Raw genomic sequence first — 20,823 nt, 5'->3', positions numbered from 1 at the left:
CCTTATTTGTCTGCTACATCAGCTAACTGTTGATGTAGCTCACCTGCTTCTTTTGTAATCTTTGGGCACAAGTATCTCAGTTCTTCCTCAGTATAGCCCTCTAACCTATTTACCCCCATGGTTCCCTCAACACATTCACTCGCTTCCATTGAAAGCCTAGTGTATTTAATATATTTCCCTCAACTAGAAGTATTTTGTGAGGTATTCAGCTTTTCTAACCAATGGGTTAATTGTTGAGCTGTCAACCCTTGTAATGATATATTATTAGGCTGAGTACTAGGTAGCTGTTGTACAATTAGACTCAGAAGTTGAGGTGTCATCGACCTCAAGTCAGCACCAACAGGTAACCCTGCTCCAGTATTCAGAGGATTATTTGAAGGATTATTCAGAGAACCTCTGAAATGACTCAAGTCTATCAATGACTTTGTTCCATCAACAATCTGTTGCGCAGGTGTACCTCTTCTGGCCACTAAATTCTGATTCAGGATTCCCTGTCCATTTGTACCATTGTTACCCTGGGCATACAACGGTATGGGTGGACCAATTGTGACTGGTACAGACACTGCATCTGGACTTATTCTGGCATTAACATTCTGAGACTGCAGAACACCTGTGTTCTGCATTTGAGGTAGTAACAACGGGGTTAGCTCTGACTGAAACAACATTGGTTTCTAGTAAACCTGTCCTTTTGGCAGACTTGTTGTTGCCTCCACAATTGGCACATTTGGATAAATCCTAGTAACACTAGGTTGAGGCAACTGTACAGAGTCTGTTGACTGATGTAGACTACCCTGCATTGGTATTTCTACAAAAGGACTAGTCTGCACTGAGACAAGCTAGGATTAACCTGTGTAGAACTCTCAATCATGTTAAGACTACTCTATATTGAACTCTGAGATATGTTAACCTGTGTTGGTGCAGAAGGATTCACACTAGTACTTGGACCATTCCTTTGTGCTACATATCGTGGTGGTGGACGATTTCTCAATATCTGTAAAATAAACTCATCATCATCTGATTCCTCATTATTAATCAGAGACCTTTCAGGTTCCTTTGATGTCTGCTCTTCATCTGATGGAAAAAAAAACTCTTTTTAGTTTTCTTTAAAGCTTTTTTTTGTTGCATCTTCCTCACTATCTTTAGACATTGCAGGAAATATCCCAATACCATGTAAGGTATCAAGTCTCTACTGTCTCTGATCATTGTCCCACCTTGCTTCTGCTAGTGACTTTTATGCTCTTCTCATTTTTCACATTTCAATGCTTGTTGTCTGGCTACTAGCTCCCAGATTGCTAATGCCTCAAACTGAGCTGGTCTTGGTGGAGGTTTAAGACCTTATATCACCTCTCCCAAATATTCATAAATTCTCAAATTAAATGTCCCATTTTCAGGAAAAGCTATGCTCCCTTCTTTTCTTGTGATTTTGCACCAATGTTTTAACCAAAGGCATGTTTAAGTACCTTTTTTCTTCAATCACAATGTATGCTGGAGTACCTTTCTAGTGGACAAATGTCTCCTACCCTAGCTGGAATATATTCATCTCCTCTAGGCGCACTTTTTAAAGATTTGAAAAACTTCATTTTCACAAATGTATGTCAAAAATCAATAATCAGGAAGTGATGTTTATTCTCACAGTCCTTTGTCTCCTTTCTCAACCAATTGCGCTTCACAGTTGTCCGCCAATCCGTTCGCGACCCTTCTCCTTAACCAACCTATCTCAGCACGGCACAAAATGACAGCACACTTACACACAGTGGCTGACAAAGACTTGCGGCTTGTCCTCCTGAACTCAAAAACATACAAAACGAATGTAATATTATTTTCAAGTACTTCATCAAAACCCCCAAAAAAACAAAAACACAATTGTGTATTTACTACAGGTAGGGTAATACAATCGCTTCAGCAACCTTACAGATTTTTACTGATGGCTTTTCACTTTAGCAGCTATTCTTCTTTCTCAGTTCCCTAAATTCTCAAGCAAAATTTGACCCGCAAATTTTACTTTCAACTGATCAATGGGTACTGTCCTAGAGCGCATCGGACTCTCCAAATCTCAGTCCCAAAAAAAGAAAATGCACACAAAATGCCTCACAAAATGGACTTGCCAACCACGCCCGATTGGCCTACTAAATAGACAAATTCCAACAAAAAATCAAGTGTCTCAGTACACTTTTAATATACTCCAGAGTCTTAGACCTACCTCAGGGTCCGTATACCAACAACTACGTGGACAATTATTTTTGAGCACCAAGCACCACACACATGTGAAGTTCGCCAACTTCCCTACTCTCATACTTTGGAGTACACAAACCCCTTCTACAACATCATTTGTAGTACGCCAGTTTCTCTAAAATCTCACAAACAACTCAATTACCCGCAAAAAAAAAAAATAGCTAAAGCTGTGCAAGCGCATAATCTACTTCATTCAACCTAACAGAACGCTGAGAACATTCCCATCAACGTAGGCAGACTCCAAGGACCGGGGACAGTCACCTTGAGTGTTTCTCCATAATTGTCAACAATAAATCTCAATAAAATAATCAATAATAAGCAATCAGCAATCCATAAAGACAAAACCATCCTCTGCTACCAAAAACTGTTACAGCGCAGATCCTTGTCTCATCTTATTATTTTATAATAGTGAGTGATTGGATGCTGCCTTAAGATCGATGAACCTTTTAACTTGTATGGAGAATATTGATTGCCACATTGATTATTGACACATAAAACAACAACAACAATAATAATAATATTCACCAAAGAATCAGTATATGACACACCATGACCCATTTGGTCATGAATAACCACACCTTTTAGTCTCAATTAAATTATTTATTTCCCTATATTAACAATGCTAAAGCCACAAAAACTATTCTCAACACCAAATGGTACAAATAAAGTAGCATCACAAAGGGGTGAATTGCTCTGAAAAATCTTAGTTTATACAGAGAAAACAAAATAATACACTTAATAATAAAAGCACAAGTCATAACGTAAGTATCTGTGTAAGAGAGATAAAATAAATTTTATTCAGCAATAAACAATGTCAAATCTTAAGCATAGAGAAAACACCTCACTAACCTCAAATTAGCATTACCATGTTAGGCATCATGCAAACGTTTTAGTAACATAAATTTAGAAAACATCTAGCTATGGCACTATCAAAAATAGAAGCAGAATTTTAATCCGTAGCAGTATGGTACCTGTAAAACAAAAAGACAAATACAACTACACAAAATTCATACATTTAACTCACCATAAGGTAAACAACACTCTCGTTACAGCGTCATCAGGGGAGCATCAGGGCAAAGGCAGTGAAAAGAGTTGACAATTCAGAAATTTGGACTCTAAATTCTCTGAACCATCAAATTAATTATTTAAGGCAGGCAGCATAGCACTGTCGGCTCTAAGCACAAAGTGCTAAAATAAGCGCCAGCAGTTTTTGCATGGAGCCTAGAAAATAATTCAAATTAATAAAGTGCCAGAAGTCAGTGGACTGGATGGCAAAACATGAAATGTCAAAGTGACAGATCATAAGAATGAGAAGTGAAGCCTCTCGAAACCAGGGAAAATAATGCAAAAACGAATACCAATGTCTGATTCACAAACATTAAATTAAACTTGCTAAACTTCTGTCATTGGCTGAAAACTGCATATGTGCACAAATCATCCAATCACAAAACATCAGTACATCAGAAAATATTCCACTATTAGCTTAAATATTTTTTTTCCTATGCCTTTTCTTTTTGTGTAAGCACAAAAAGATATTAATTATTATTTCATGCAGTCTTTTCTGCACGGGTTTTGTGAAGGTCTTTTGCTCAACACATTCCAAAACACACTCGCTGCCAGATAGAAATATTAAAACTTTCAATTCAGCTCTTTCCCTCGAAAGAAATACATTGCATTAGTATGAGAACACAGATTAATCTCAGAATTCAAACAAAAGAAGCTTGTAATTCCATGGTAGCATTTGACACTTTTAACTCCGCTTAGCAAATGGATAACTACATGTGATGACCTTGCTTACTTGAGCCACAGCAGAGAACGTGTGTTGAAATAAATAAATTTAATTAATAAAACATTGGCAGACCTTGTTCTCCCAAAAGGTACCGCAGAAAACTCAAGAATTAACTTGCATTTATTCTAACATTAATTTTCAAAGCACATGTTCTTAAAGAGACAGACTATTTTTCTTTCGTCACTGTTAACACATTTTAAAAAATATATGCAGGCTTCTGACTCCTCTGGCGGCCATTAAACAGCACACTTTCCATGTTAACCTTTTTTTTCCTTGTTTGAAGCATTTCTCATGTTCATGGTGTGATTACATAAAAATATTATTTCATTTCAAGTCTGTGCTCACAGTAAGACTCCCTTACACTGGACTTGGTCAAACTCCTACCCAGATATCCTTCATGCACTAAATTGACAATTTTACCTCTCTATCCTTCAGGTGGAATGGTTCGTTCACCACGTTATAACTCCTCATTGAGAACACACAATTCATCTTTGATACTCCAGAATGGTTTAATTTCTTCATATCCACTTCTCATGTCAGGCCATCCAGCAACCACTAACTGCATGACCTGTTTCCTGACCTTATCATTCTCTGTTTCCATTTCCCACTCAGTTGTATTTATGGCTGACTCCTAAACCCAACTGATCTGCTGATCTATACGTCTTGTCCCCCTGTTCCTTGCACTGGCAACCAAGACAAACGCCAGCCATCACAATCTTGGCCCCAGACAGGTACTCCATTTGGTAGCTATATTTAATAAAATTTTTCATTTTCCTCTTAATGCGGGGAGTGTTACTGTCATTATTTTTGCACCCCAACACTTCAATCAATGGCTTGTGGTTGGTTCTTAAAATAAATAGTAAACCCCACAAAAAGAACTTAAAATGATTTACAGCTCACACACATACCAAAGCCTCGCTTTCTATGACCAAATACCTTTCCTCAGCATCTCTTAATGAATGAGAGGCCTCTCTTCACCATCCATTACCTAGGACAGTACCACACCTTGTCCATTCATGTTTGCATCTGTGGTAAGACTTTTTTTTTGTATCAAAATTGGATGCACTCCACTCCTTAGAACAACTGACCTAGATGCCAGACTGCAGATGCAGACTGCACCATCTTTAAAGATTACTGGGAGAATATAACCTTTGTCCTAACAAACGTAACTCCTTTCTTGAGCAGTACTCTAATGGGATATATATATATATATATATCTCACATTACCAAAGTTAGGAATTAACTTGGAATAATACTCTGCAAGGCTCATAAATAACCTATGGTCTTTATTTATGGGAGTGGGTGCTTCCAAACTTGATTTTACTAATTCTAATTTGGCACTTCCCTTTCCAGAAATGGTATGCCCCAAATATGAAACTGAATCCACTCCAAATTTACACTTTTACTTTTTCTCTGTCTTGCCAGCACCTGTCTCAAGACTTCATTATGACTGTATGTGTCCTTCCCATACACTAGAATGTCATCCTGGAAAAACATCAGTCTGTCCTTTAGCTCTGTCTTCATGAGTCATTGGAAGCATGCTGAAGCTAACCCAAACTGCATTCTTTAAAATCTGAATGCTCCTGTTGATGTCATAAAGCATGTTAATGCCCTAGAATCTTCATGTAGCTGCACTTGATTGTATGCAGCAGATAACTCCATCAAACTGAACACACATGCATCTTTTAATAGAAATAACTCTTCGTGTATATTAAGCAGGGGATGGCGGCCAACCTAAATATTTTTGATTTAGGTCCCTCAAGTCCACACACATTCTGATTTTGTTTCCATTATCCTTGGTAGCTAAAACAATCCGAGCCAGCCACTCCGACTATTCAATCTCTTCAATTACCCCTAAGGACAACAGCCTATCGATTTCTTCATGCAATGGTTTCAACATTAAGTTGGATATTCTCCTTATTTTATGCACCACTGGTTTGGCTTTTTTCTCTAGGATAATCCTGTGCTGAAGGTCATTTAAAGGACCCAGTTCATCTCTAAAAACATCTTTAAATTCTCAAATCACATAAGGACACTCTCCCTCAACGGTAACCAGGGGAACCTGTTCTTGCGAATCAGGGTTGTATAGTATACCTAAGTCTGTTTGATGTCACCACCCCAAAAGGTTGTCTCTTTTTTCTGTTGCATATAATTTTCCCACAGTTGCTCTTCCTTTAAAATTTATATTCATGACTGTATATCCAGTTAAATCAATCCTTGCTCCTCCATAACTCTCTGGTTTAATGTCTGGAGGCAACAATTTTATATTTCCTTTTCCATATGTACTTTCCCAATTCTCATCTTCAGTAAGACTAAAAGGAGACTCTGAATCTGCAAGTACCACCAAATACTTCCCCATATGGTCACCTCACACTGGCCTTTTGATCTGACCTTGATCTACATTCTCAGCTTCTTTTCGGAGTTTCTGTACTGCATTTGTCACTTGTAACACATCCAACATCCTGTGTGTCAGACAACTCCTCTATTTTGTTGTTCCCGCATATGTGGGCATAATGCCCCTTCTTACCACAATTCCTGTATAAGGTGTTGCGTGCAAAACATTTTGGACTACTAGGCAAATGATTTGAGCTTCCACACTTAAAACGTTTACATTTTGAGTCCTTCTCTTGGACAGTTCCTTTCGTCCCACCCAATTTTTTTGGCAAACATTTTTTCCTCATCTTCATTAACTTCCTTATCTGAAGTTTTACCAGTGATCCGTTCTACTGTAGCGGTTGGAAGTTTGTTCTGCATTTCCTTAATCCACCCTGAGGCGTGTTCCATCGCCTCCACAATGTCTACTGCTTCTTTTAATGTTGGATTTTTAGTCAGCAGTTTTTCTTGAACTCTTGTGTTGTTGGTGCAACGCACTAATTGATCTCTTATAAGGGAATCAGGTAACTCACCAAACTCGCATGTACGTGCCAAGGACTTTAAAGAGGCTATAGAGTTGCCTACTCTCTCTGTTTTGCCGTGTATTGTAATAAAAAAAAACATGTCTTTCCATGACTTTTATGCGTGGTCCGAAATGTTGCTACAACATCATGAGTAACATTTCAAAAACATCCCTCGGTTGTCCTTCCAAATGCCCTATGGTGATTTCATCAAGACTTTCCGATATATTGCGGCCCTCAACACCTACGTTGTGTAATAATATTCCTTGCTTCCTGGCTGCTGAGAACTTCTCACCACATACTACAATTAGATCAGAATAAAAAAGTTTATCCATTTCTTCCATGGCAGAAGAGGTTCCCCACCCTCCGATAAGAATTGTGGCGGCTGTGACACATTAGCCACTACCATGGTAACCTGCAAGGCAAAAAGAAATAACAAGCCAAAATAACAAGAGTCAAAAAATGAACTCCAGCATAAAAAATATTCTCAACAACTCCTTAAATAACATACTTAAATAATAATCTAAACTAATAACACGGAGCCAATGGTGCTCGAGTATTGCGTCAAGTATCCTTTTTTTTGTAATGGCTTCCACGAATACTGCAGGACAGCACTAGGAAAGCTGTTTGCCTTGGGCATACAGTATTTCTAGTTTTCTAAGGATCCTTGTCGTGCAGGCTACGCCCCTGGAAGTTCCAGGGATGACGTCACTTCCCCATGAGTCCTACGATGAGCACGTCTCTCCGCTCTCTCAACCGCACTGTCTCAGAGCGTTTTCTGCACCTTCAAAAGACGTGGCCCATGGAAACCAATTGGGTGCCTGATTCCTCTTGAGGATGCCCTGCACCAGCCACCTTAAAACAATGCTGCCTCCGACACTCTGCAAGGGACGTGAGAGGGGCAGAGTTGTCACATGATGTACCCGACAATGCTCTCAGTGCGGCCTTTGAACTAAAGTAAGTGCTGCGCACACTTTTTAACTGCTACAGGCCATGAAGTAGACATTTCTGTGGCTATTGGTAATTAAATTAAATGGTTTATTCACACCAACAGACAATGTCAAATCCTTATTTAGATATTGCGCTCTCTTAGGCAGCTGTAGATGACACTGGGTAATGCTTCTTTCCTTCGATAAGGTAACAGTAACTAAGCACATATACTGCAGCGCAGGTAGATATAAAGGGCTAAATTGGCTTTTAAGCTGTCTGGTGATGCAGCTGTTATTACACACGAATACTGGAGCCCCAACCTGTCACAAAAGACTTCCACTTGAAGCTCCTTCAACAGGGTTCGTCTAGATTTCTGTACCGAGGGGTGTTGGTGGAAATCCTGCCACTCACAGGACTTCTTCGTCGCCAGTGTTAAGAAGGTCTTCAGACACAGTTCAGGGTAAAATCTTCTTTTAATTCCACCAACATACAGTGCACAATTCATCCCAACCTCCAGTCCTCTCAATCGTCAGCTGCCAACTCCACATTCAACTGTCACCATGGTTCCTCTTTAGCATAACTTGGAACATTGAGGTACCATGGTTCTACATGGCATAGATTACAACACAGTCTCTCTCTGCCTTTAGGAATTTAACTTTAGTGCCAATGAGAATCTACTTACATTTATTGTAGAAGTAACATCAAGGGAGGTTTTAGTTCTTCTACCCTCAGATTCCCCATTAGTTGGATGGCCTGACTAAAGACCACAACTTGTCTGATAGGATATAAATTGACAGCTAATTAAAACCATGCAATATATGGTTACATTTTAAAAAGAAAAAAAATGAAGTATCAAGTTAAAATACATGATATATAAACTGTAAAAGTAGATAATTATAACAGTTAATTGTCTGATGGTGATATAATGCCTTCTAAATGATACTGAATGAGGAATCCTAGAAATGGTAGACTATACGTCAGAAAACCAATTACTATAACTAATGTGTTCTGATACGGCGTAATAAAAATTATAAAACGTCAAATGTAATTTTCTCTTTGGTTGCTACATGCAGTTACCCAGTCCTAAATCCTACAACACAAAAGTATTGGCAAACATTGCATTGTTCTTGCTCTGAAAGGGCGACTTCCAGGATTAAGTGACAACGGGTCTTCCTACTAGCTAATTGGTGGTTCCCCTGTTTGTTAAAGCATTTGTATTAGTGGATTTCGAGTCTGTGATTAAAAAAACAAAAGTCAAGGATGCAGCATTACGAAACTGTCATATTACAGAACAAAACCTTTTTGCTTGTGTTTGATTTGTAGCATCAGCATGTTTCTTAAGACTGTGCTCCCTAACCTGTTGCACCTTTTCCCTTTGTAGGCACGGGTATTCGATCAGAAAGCGAGACCGAAGCAGTAGCCACAGAGGTTAATGTGCCCTTTAGTGCGTCCGCAACAGAAGCTTCAGCTGCTGCCACATCAGCAAAAGCACCACAGCAAGGCGAAGACTACGGGAAGGGCGTTGTTTTCTACCTACGAGACAAAGTAGTGGTGGGAATTGTCCTTTGGAATATTTTCAACAGGATGCCAATCGCTAGGAAAGTGAGTGAGCCTTTTTCTTTACTTGGGGGAGGAGGGGTGTATGTGACTCATTGATGGTGAAAATGATACAGTTATAGATGTGAAACTAAATTACTTTCAGGTAACGGAGGTTTCACATCTGATTTTTAATCCTCTTTAGATATTAGCTATCCGTTAAGCGTCCTTACTCTCATATCATGTACATCTCACGGATGAGTCCCATATGTACTGTGACACATCTCTTAGGTGGTTGGGATTTGTACAGCCCACTACTATGAAGTACATAATATCTTGGTGATGGAATCTGCGAAAGAAGTCCTATTTTTAGTGACTAGATGTTTTCATTTCATAGCGTTTGATAGAAATCATTGTAGATAAAAATTGTGAAATTTTGCATTTTTGGCATGGCTGTTTGATGCCTTAGTTCAGAACAAGCATTTTTTCAGTAAAGAAAGCTTCCTCAGTTTGGATCGAAATAACAGATATGTTTTTTAAATCTATGCACACAAATCTAAAAGTAAGAATAAAGCAAGCAGAGGTTGTCGTCGTTGCTGACCATGATAGAAGTTGATGACCTGAGATTGGCCTGATTAACCTACAAGCCAGAGAACCATTTTTTCATTCTAGTATTGGTATTCATTTGAAATTAAATAACAGCAGAGGAAGTGATCTTTACAAGGACCACCCAATCCTCTTTGATATACCCCCAGACGGCCTCATCATTCAAACCGCTCAGTGTGGGGAAGGTGATTTGTTTTTTTTGCTATGCTGCTGTCAAGTGTACAAGTCATACATTTCTTTACCTTTTAAAGTGTATTTTGTGATGGTTAACATAGGATTCAGCATATATTATGGTCTGCTTATTGTGCTTAAAATGAGGCACTCAGATTCATTGACACTTGAGGATGTGAGTGCTTGCATCAGGTAAACATACCAGGGTTGTTGAGAAAAGTGGGATTCCTTTGGTCAAGAGAGGGGTGCAAAGGGGGTGGAGCATAATTTGCTTCTGTTTTCCATAACTAGAAATGTTTAGAGAATCAGTCTTTTGCTTTTCAGGCCAGTAGAGGGAATAAGTATGAGCAATACTGGTAAATCCAGTTGATGTGAGGGATATTGCACCCTGTATTTAGTGTCGATAAACACTGTAAATCAGTACTATTTCCGCACTGCCCTGAATGCATCAAACTATGAACCAGTTAGCCACAGAATATGGATTGCATTACACCGTCATTCCTAGTTATGGATGTTTGTAGATGATCAGTTACAGGAATGCCCAAACCGACTTAACTATGGCAATTAATATTTTGCAAAATGTACTGATTACAGTAAAAACTGTATTATTGGAGAATTTTGTTGATTTAATACAGGGTTTTATATAGAAGCAAATATGTTGTCTTGAGGCCACTTAAACAATCTTTCTTTTGGAAACTTATACCCTGCACGTGCCCCACCATGATGCTGGACATGTATTGTATTGGTCGGATGTGTTGGGGTAAGCCTTCCCTTTAGGAAAAGAGGAAGAGAGCATAAAAGGCTGCACCTGAAAGTCGTCATGCATTATTAGTCGGAATTTTTGTGTCTTGGTGCCTCCACTTTGTCTGGGTTTAAACTGCAGCAAAATCGGGAGGACAGACCCTTTGGTGGTTTTTCTGTGGTTCTTCCATCTCAGCAACATCCTCTTTATAACCAGCTCAGTCAGTCAGTTAAAGGCTTTCCTCTTGTCCACTTTGCTTTATACCAAAAAGAAACACTCACATTCAAAGACAACAGATTGCATTACACCAGGGGCGCCCTGGGTAATGCTTAAAGTTGGACTTTACTGTAATATATTTAAACTCTGGCCAATTTGTTGGTCTGTGGCTATTATAGCTGTGGGCATACATGCTCTGCATACTCCTGCAATCTAGTGTTGGGCACTGACTTGCAAGGTTTTTTTTTCCAAATAAATATTTTGAGTTTCAAGATTGTATGTCTGCTCCCTTAGTAGACAACATGCATGAGCACCAACTCCGTTTTAGGTTGTTTTTTCCACCTTCTCGTTTAGACATATACTGAGAAGTCTCAGAGTTTGTGGTGTTCTGAACATGTTTTTCAGGCCCACATAGTTCGATTGTAATACCAAAACATCTTGACAACCATTCCCCATTTCGTGCCTTGTTCTGAGACACCTCTGAAGGCGCTGGAGGACTCCACTCATCCTTTGGGGACTACATGCCCTTCTTTGACCCACGAGAGCGGACACTGCAGGCAGGAAAGGAGTCATGGAATGAACACCCTCCCACGGCTCCCAGTGCAACTCTAAATACCCCTGGTCGAATCATCACGATGTCTGCAACTTGTGCCTCTTTTGTGACCACAATGACACCTCTTGTAAGTCCTGCCTTGACTTCCACCCAAAGAAAACCGTAAAGTATCCATGGGAAAGGTGCTGGACCCATCACAAGATGCACCATCTGACTTAGCTTGTGAGGCGGTTAATGATGGGCGGGCTTCATAAGCTATAATTGTGTGTTGGAAGACCTGAAGCTGCATCTAAATGGGGCAGGGCCTGCCCTTGACCAGCCGGGTAGTTTATGTAGCAATACGGATGTGAAAGTTCAGCCTGTATGGTCAAAGTGACTTTGCTGGACTTGACAGGGAATTCGCTATTCCAAGACATAATGGGTGAAAAGGGCACAAAGGAGGGAGGAGTATAGACAGAAGTATACTCTTGGTTTGTGACTTAGTTAAGGTGTTGGTAATTCTGTGCATTGATAAAGAGATTCTGTTGAATTATACCATAGGTATTCTTTTTTTAAATAGTTAATGACGAGCTTTGTCTAGTGTGACAATTGTATAACTTGCTTGTTTAAAATCAGTTAAAACGAATATCAGCAGCAAAAGCAACACACAGCCCGGAAATGGTTTTCCATGAGTCCATCAGAGTGTGAGGTGGAAGAGGACATCGAGCCGACACTGAAGACCACACCCAGGGCTGTACATATGTCATCCAGCCCAGAGGCCCAGGCAACCGAGGCAGGGTCACATAAATGTTTTCACACTGAGGTAGGACATCGAGCACAGAGCATGAACACAGAAGACTACTCCTTTGAGGCCCACCGCTGCCTTCGAGCTCTGGTCAGCACTGAAACAAGGCTTTTGAGTCTACCCTGATAGGTCAAGCCCTACCCGCAAAAAGGAGGTGAAGCTTTCCTTCTCATACCCAAAGATAATGCCAGAAGTCAAACCCTCATTGGCAGTGGGATCTGAGGAATCTGAATTCCTGACGTTCAAAGAGTCCAAGAAGAGCTCGATCACCAGGCAGAAGAGTCTCTTCATTCACCCAGTCACCAGGAAGGTTTTGGCCAAGCCACCCCAGTTGAAACCAATAGACACACTTTCTCGTAAAAGGAGCCCCCTTCTCTGGAACCTTCTTGGAAACCTTCATCCTCCAAGGTGGAACAGGGGAGACACAGAGACCGGGCATAAGCCTCCTTGCCTTTGTTCCACCTCCACTACAAGCTACACCTTCACCACCACTCTCATGCATGCCAACTCCTCAGACTCCACAAGAGTCACTTAAGGGCCCCCCGCACCTTCTCCTACCCAGGCATTCTATATGGCCCCCTGACCCGAAGGACTAGCCCCTGAACACAGGGTCCACTGTCGATCCCTGGGATCACTATAACATTGATCCGTCTGGCAATCCTGATCTAGACAACTACCTGGTCAAACCATCCCAGCCAGATGACACTACAGCCTACCATGAGGGCAAAATAGGGTCACACTGTCCCATAAGGGGGACATGCTCATCATGCAGGTGGAAGACTGATTCCTTATGGAGACTCTCTAGATATGAGCAGGAAGGGCAATTCCTGCCCATAATCAAAGACATGCTAAACTCTGCTCCTGTCAGTTTTAATAGTGATAACACCTAGGATTGAAAAAAAAAAAAAGTATAAATCTTAACCTAATGACCCTGTTAAATTAAAGGCCAGATCTCCCCGACTCCTTGGTGGTTCACACTGCATGCAAATGGACCTCAGTCCAAGAAACAGGGAGTGCTGCCCCATTGCCCGATAAAGAAAGCAAAAATATTGACGCAACAGGCAAAAAGTAGCTTTTGTAGCAGGAGCAGCCACACACTGGCATATAGACATTTCTGTCGGGCTTCTCTCCAGATATAACCAGTCACAATGAGAGGAGATGCAGGAACATATCCAATATAACTGGTCAAACATCTCCCAAAAGCGTATGCAAAGAAGGAGAGGAAATAGTGTCTGAAGGCAAGGTCAACTTGAACGCCAGCATTTGTTGTGCGCATTGATGCTATAGACACAGCCTTTAGCAGCATTAATACCAGTGTCCTCCTAAGGTGACATTCCTGGCTCCGTATCTCCGGGTTCAAACTAGAGGTCCAGCAGAATCTCCTCAACCTTCCTTTTGACAGGGAGCATTTCTTTGACCTTCAGGTTGATGAGATGCTTGTGACGATAAATAAGGACATAGAGATTGCTAAATCCGTGGGCCCCCCCATTCTGGAAGCAACTGTCTGGGGTGTGGATGGGAGGGGTGTGGGTGGGAGGGTTACAGTGGGCGGGTTACAGTGGGCATCTAAACCCACTTTGCTCCACCAGCCAGTCTTAGAAAAGACAGCAGCAAGTCTTCTACCAGCAGAGATGGGTAATGGATACACCATGGGTGTCTATAGGGGCAACAACGGAGGCAAGGGCAGAGGTGTCTCCATTAAAGGAGCTTCCACCTTTTAGCAGTGACTTGCCCTACCCTCGACCCCCCCCCCCGCACATTGCCTCCAAAACTCCACTGTGACCCTTGCCCATCCCCTCCAATGAGCAACTGTTGGAAAGAGACTAGAAGGTTTCCTCCATTCCTAGAAAGAAATTGCATCAGATCAGTGGGCTTCAGCAGTGGTTCACCATAGCCATTACCTAGAACTTTTCATAACCCCGCCCAACAACCCACCTTGCACACCTGTCCTCAGCAGAATGTGTCTTCCTCTCCTAGAGAAGGAGGTGAGGGCACTCCTCCAGATGGGCACAGTAGAGAGTGCCCCTCCTACCCCTCCTGCTTGCCACCATCAGGGAAGATTTGTCTACTCGCTTTCCTTCTTTATTACCAGGACAGCTCTCTCAGGCCTGCTCAAAACCTCAGACCTCTAAACAAGTGCATCCTGTCAAAACATTTTTGCAAGACAAATCTGCAGGACGTTATCACCCTGCCTCAGCTTGGTGACTATATGATGGCACTCGATAACAATAGTCTACTTTCACTCACCTGTCTACCTTACTCATCCCCGGTACCTTTCCTTTGTGGTAATTGGACATCACTACCAAATTAAAGTACTCTCACTTTTAGTCACTATGCCTCCAAGGGTATTTATGAAGTGCCTAGAAGAGGGGGCAGCAAAATCAAGAGGGGGGACACTCACCTCTTCCCCTACCTCGACATTTGGCTGAATAAGAGTGTGGCAGGCAGCTGTGCCTAGCCCAAACACAGCCAGCTATTTCCTTGCTCCACAGCTTGGGGTTTACGATAAACACCAGCCACTGAGTCACACCTAAACCCAAACATTCAACACTTTTTGGAATTGGTTTAAACAGTTACAGAGAAAGTGACTCCAAACCAGCAACTCGTGGTCTGAACCATGATGTGTCTCCAAGCCAGGCCTTGTGTATCAGCATTGTACCTCAAGCAATGCTACATATGCACCTCTACAAGAGTGCCTCGGGGCTCATTGGTCACAATCGGATGGTCACTGGGAAGATCTGGTGTTAATAATGGCTAGCGGTGACCTTTCTCTGCAGTGGTCAACAACTTGTTGCAGGACAGTCTTAGGGGCTTTTCCCAGACTGCATCATACATGCACTAGCCACCGCTTTATGACGTTAATACTTCATAGCCTATGCAGAAAATGTGTATCTACAGCCATACATGCTTTGATCATGAAATGTTACTTACCCTGTAAGCATCTGCTCGTAGAATTTCTATTACCAACTAGTTGATACTGTGGAATGCACAAAGTGCACCAGTGCTACGCTCACTCAATACTATACACATTCTCACCTGCAGTGCGAAAAACAACCTAAGATGGAGTTGGTGCCCATGCTCATTGTCCTCTAATGGAGGAGTCACACAATCTTGTGACTAAAGACATCTTCTAAAAAAAATTTAAAAAAACTTGCCAACATCCAAGTCTGATACTAAATGGCAGGAGTATGGAAAGTATGTGAATCTACGGGATTTAGCACTACAAACGGATGCTTACAGGAAACATAACATTTTCCTTATGCATGCTGTTTAAAATTTATTAGGCCAGCACTGGAACTCTTATTGGTTGCCAGTATTGATCCTTTGGATATTCTATATTATTTTAGCTGCACAAGCTTCCATTATTAATAACAGTCCAAGTGAAAGGCTATCTGGGGTAGGGTGCTTCTAGTGATGATCAGTTGTTGGTACACGATTTTTGTAGTGTATGTCTGTTCTTTTGTTGGAGCTAGTTAACCTTGATACCCAGAAGATTCCACATCAGATTGTGGAAAGTAGCAGCAAACACCAGTGACCTAGTCTAATACCTTATTTTGTATGCTTTTATTTTTTTTTTGCATCAGGAGCCTCAGTTTTCTTATATAATTTTGGATTTAATCTTTAGTTGTTATTGTAGTGGCTTGCTTGTGTAGCACAATACTCTTGATTACTTCCAAGGCGACACATGATTCACCTTTTTTGTGGCAGATTTGCCGTAGGGATTTCTCAATGTGGGAATGCAAAAAATATTGAATTGATAAGTTGTGTTTAGGTAACCACACCACTTTCCACCCTTGCAATGGGCTGCTCATTACATCATTGCTGACATTATTAGATTTCCCTATAACTCAGAATTGCTTATCTGACTATGGACAAAGGATTTTGATTTTGTGGGGGAGAGGGTGGCATCTAACCTATGGTCATACCTGAGGGAAGAGCAAAGACTCCCAAAGCATCCTTTCTTGTTATATTGGGATAGAGGGCACAATGCTTAATCATTGGTTGAAGCAATACAACTATAATCAAAAGCATGCCTTGGAAAATCCCTATTGCCAGCCATTGTTCTAAACTGGATTCAAATAACCCAAGCACATAACATTTAACACAATATATAGATGGTACCAGCGAGTTAGGCATGGGGAAAGTGTCCCTAGTATAAATTACAAATGGAAAAAAGGGATTTGGCATGTGCATAGTTTGATGCATAAAATAAAAAATAATATACGTATTTGCCCACAAGATACTCGCTGCCCTGTAAGGCTGTATTGGAACACTCATAGGGGGTCTGGTACTTGATAGACTTTGACTGTTTTGGTGCACCCTTTTAAGTCTACTTTCATAGTAGTTAATTTGAATTATTTGTATGACATTGAGTAAAGACCCATTACGTACACTTATCTCTGGCAGGGCTAGCCGCATTCAACTTTATTTTTGTTGCTTGAATATTTATATATTCTTTTCCTGTACACCCTCCTACTTCCCAGCTAGTCTAAGTATTTTCTTTGTTGGTGAGAACAGCAGGATTGCCCTTAATGGCACTTGTTTGGCATGCTCCAGTCCTCCTCAATGTTCCACGTGTCCTTCTAGCTTTAGATTGTCCTTTCTGCCATAGGGTTGGTTGTGGAAGATCTTAAGTGAAGAAGTCAACTTTAGTCAAAACTTTTACTTTGCGGTTCTGGACCATATTTGTCCATGCTGTGAAAGATTTCCATTGAATCAACTGGTAACATTTTAATTCACGAACTGTCGTGCTGCCAATGAGAGAGGGCAAACAGCTGATCTCACAATAGAAAGGTAGACTTCTTCATTCATTGCGCAGACTAATTTACTGCATGGAATTCTTGTGACCGCTATGATCATGTTTAAAGGCTCTTCTGTGTTTTTCCAATTTTGACCAGATAATCAAGGATAGTGAGGAACATGAAGATCTCAACGAGGTGGCAAAACTCTTCAACATCCATGAGGACTGACCAAACATTTCAACATGCTTTTGAAGGCCGTGTGACATTGAAAATATTTTAGAGCATGATGCTCATATGCAACATGATGTACAGTCTGCTTGTGCGCACCACGTACTTTGTGAATATTTCTATGGTCTAGACTCTTAACTGTTTTCAGCAGGGAATAAAACAAGATTCATCTAAACTCAACACCAGTGTTGTGGTTTGTAAAGCACACTCTTGACACTGCTCTACCGGATGACGAATCGGAGACCAAGACCTTTGCCAGAAAGTCATAATTTCATTCTGAGATTAAGGAAAGGGGGAGGGGGTGTTTCCATTACCGTGAAGAAGTATGTTCAAGGTAAACCTCAATTTCTATAATGGAATGACTGCAAAATTGACCATGTTATAGTCCTGTCACACATTGCTAAGGTGCCCGATGCAGCCAGCCTACTGCTGGTAGAACTCCAGATGCTCAATTTGGTACCACACCATCTATAAAAGGAGACTAAAGTGCTACAAACACCCCTTCTCAAAATAAGGCCACCTCACAAACTAGCCTGATTGAACTGTGGACAACAGACTGAGTAGCCTCTTACTCATCCTCATCAGAACGTCCAAAACATCTGTATTCTTCCAGCATAAGTTACTCTGGTGCTGTCTGTGCACAGAGCCAATGCAAGGTGCTGTAACAGCAAACTCTTCTTATGGAAGTGCGTGCTTGTTCCTCCACTATAATAAATTAATAGCTCATCAGGTTCTTTTTCATCTTTGGAAGGCTTCTTATCTCTGTTAGCAGCCTCAGTCATGTCCTACATGTTTGGCAGGCATGACATCTGCCAGAAACATCACCTTAGTCTAGTAACTGCCACAGACTTCTTATTAAAACGTGCAGGACCACTACACAAGGGTGGGCAAAAATCATTGGCGAATTTCTAAACGACCAGATTTGACCTTTCTTTGTCTGTGGAGTGGAATTAGGGTTACTCCATAAGTGGGGGATAAAAACTAAGCACCAGACACTTGGAGCGCAGGAAGGTCGTTACAATTCTCGAACCCCTGACCATGTTTTTGAAAGCAGATTCCCCAGCGGGGAAGCATGTGTGCTGCGTCTACCTGCAAGGCCTTCCTAGTTCTCTAGCAGGCAGGTGCCAGCCGGGGTTCTTGCTTTCAAACACTGCCAGAGACTCTGCAGTATTATTAACCTAATGCTGTTACTATTAACTATTAGTGGTAGAAAATAGGATATGGTTGAACACCCAGAAATGTTGTCCTTTAAGGCGAACACATACTTATACAGTTATCTATACGAACATTGTATACTGTAAAATTAGGTTAATGGTGCTCCACCACCAGTATATCTAGTTACATGTACATCCTGTAGATGTAGTTTGAGTGGCTGTATAAGCAGCCATTCCTTATATGTGAAATCTGTTAATGGCGCTCACTTCAGTATTCTGGCATGTGGACTAGTCTAAGTCAAGAGTATAGTATATGCTTAGTTTCTTTTAACGGTAGAAATCATATATTGGGCAACATGACGGAATTTTTCAAGGTTTTACATTACTTTCCAAGGAATATAGGTATATAGAATGGCCCTAGTTAGAAGTGAATAACCCTTGTCATCATTGTAACGAAGTGAATCTTTGCAGATGTATGTATATAAAAAGCTTATTTTTTTGTCAGATAACACACGTTCCCTGTTCCATCAGAAGCAACATGCTGTTCTCAACAGTTTCAGCAGCCAACTCAAATGAAGTGAGAGCTCGCCATGATTACTTATAGTCCCACATTCTACAGCTTCACCTACACTGTTGGCACACAATGCATCACCACCTATGGAGACATTCCACCACCCAACACCAGTACTCAGTTCTCCCTCCTTATGCACTGGAAGTAGAAGATACAAGATTGATTTCCCATCATCATCTGCATAGAAAGTGACATCACTGGTTTCCAGCCAAAACCATATTTAAAAAAAGAAGCCGAGCAAGAGGATTTAATTTCCCATTGCCCTTCTGCACAGGAAGTGACCACTGAATTTCTCATCATCCATCGGCACAGGCAGTGACATCACTGGTTTCCAGCCCACAGTGCCCTGCGCCCCTCCCAGGTTGACTTAATGGTGGTTGCAGAGAAGAAACATTGCTGGCAAGCCGGTATGAGCATGGACTGACCCATTGCTTGGGACCCTGGTTCTCCGCCTGCCCACAGCTACCCTGCTGATGACCGAACCGCAGCTGCTGCCACACTGCACCACACAACACAGAAGAAGCATTCACATGCACCTTCTGCAAGTTCTCGTGCACTCTCCCGCACCCTACAGCAAACACTCCTGCACCAAATGAACCCCACTAGCGCACACAAACCAGCCACCTGCTCACACAGACGAAACAACACACCATGCTTGCATGAATGCATACTCCTAAGCACTCGCTTGCTCACAAACTACAGGAATATGGGACCTACTGCACGACCATGCTCCGTACCTGCTCTTTCTCACAGAAACATAGTTAACCCAAACTTGGCACCGGACTACGTTACAGCCATCACTGCCAGCCAAAAGATCACCAGGGAAGAGTGTCGGCACAAGCCTGGAGATGGAGTCACCATCATATTCAATCCATCAGCTACACCACCTAAACTGACACCCCCACTAGCTACATAGAACACCTCAGGTTCAAGAAACTCATCATAACCAACTTCTCCCTGGCGGAATTCTCATAAACCGCTGTATACAGACGACCAGGACCCCGCACCAATTTCTCCAGCGGCATCCTGGACTTCAATACAACCCTTATCATCCACGCCACCACCTTCATCCTCCTCTGACACCTTAACTTTCACCTAGAAGATCTCATGGACCCAAACTCCACGGCCCTTCTAGAAATCCTCGGAAACCTTGGCCGCACCCAGCACGTTACTAAACCTACCCACTTCACTGGACACCTATGGGGACCCAATTTTCTCCTAAATCAGCAGCAGCACAGTCAAGACCGCAGTTATGACTTTGACAGACCACATCCTTGTCATTTTCAGCAGACTTATCTGGCACCACCACAGACCTCCCACCACTGGAACCACCCACCACAGCTGGAAAAGCATATTCAAAGAGGCTTGGGTCATCAAGAACCTCAACAGTTGAATCACTGCATGCATGAACACCCGTGCTCCCCTCAAGTGTAACCCGCCGTAAGAGCCTGAACACAAACCAGCTGGTACACCGGGGGAACTCAGGTTGAGGAAACGTCATGGCAAGCAACTGGAGTGCAAATGGAGAACAAGTCAAGAGACTGCAGATAAAGGCATCTTCAAATCAGCCCAAAGATGTTGCCACCAACAGATATGGAACATCAAGATTACAGTACTGCAGGTCACGTTGACACCAGCAACAACAGCAGCAAGGAAATCATAATCATCAAAGATT

At 41.7% G+C, this 20,823-nt stretch overlaps 1 protein-coding gene across 4 annotated transcripts in view; it reads left to right on the top strand.

Moving 5' to 3' along the window:
- The window catches only part of AIFM1 (apoptosis inducing factor mitochondria associated 1), a 265,356-nt gene extending 247,753 nt beyond the window's left edge, over positions 1–17,603 (top strand). For all 4 annotated transcript variants that reach the window (XM_069213999.1, XM_069214010.1, XM_069213991.1 and 1 more), the window contains 2 exons: positions 9,227–9,447; positions 17,352–17,603. In XM_069213999.1, the coding sequence (XP_069070100.1) occupies positions 9,227–9,447; positions 17,352–17,423 (293 nt within the window). In that variant the 3' untranslated portion in view covers positions 17,424–17,603. The remainder of the gene's footprint in view (positions 1–9,226; positions 9,448–17,351) is intronic.
- Positions 17,604–20,823: the final 3,220 nt, after the last annotated feature.

Source organism: Pleurodeles waltl, chromosome 2_1 (assembly GCF_031143425.1).
Source record: "Pleurodeles waltl isolate 20211129_DDA chromosome 2_1, aPleWal1.hap1.20221129, whole genome shotgun sequence".
In the NCBI taxonomy this organism is placed as follows: domain Eukaryota; kingdom Metazoa; phylum Chordata; class Amphibia; order Caudata; family Salamandridae; genus Pleurodeles; species Pleurodeles waltl.
The sequence above is the reverse complement of the archived record's forward strand: the minus strand, read 5'-3'. Positions and strand labels throughout refer to the sequence as shown.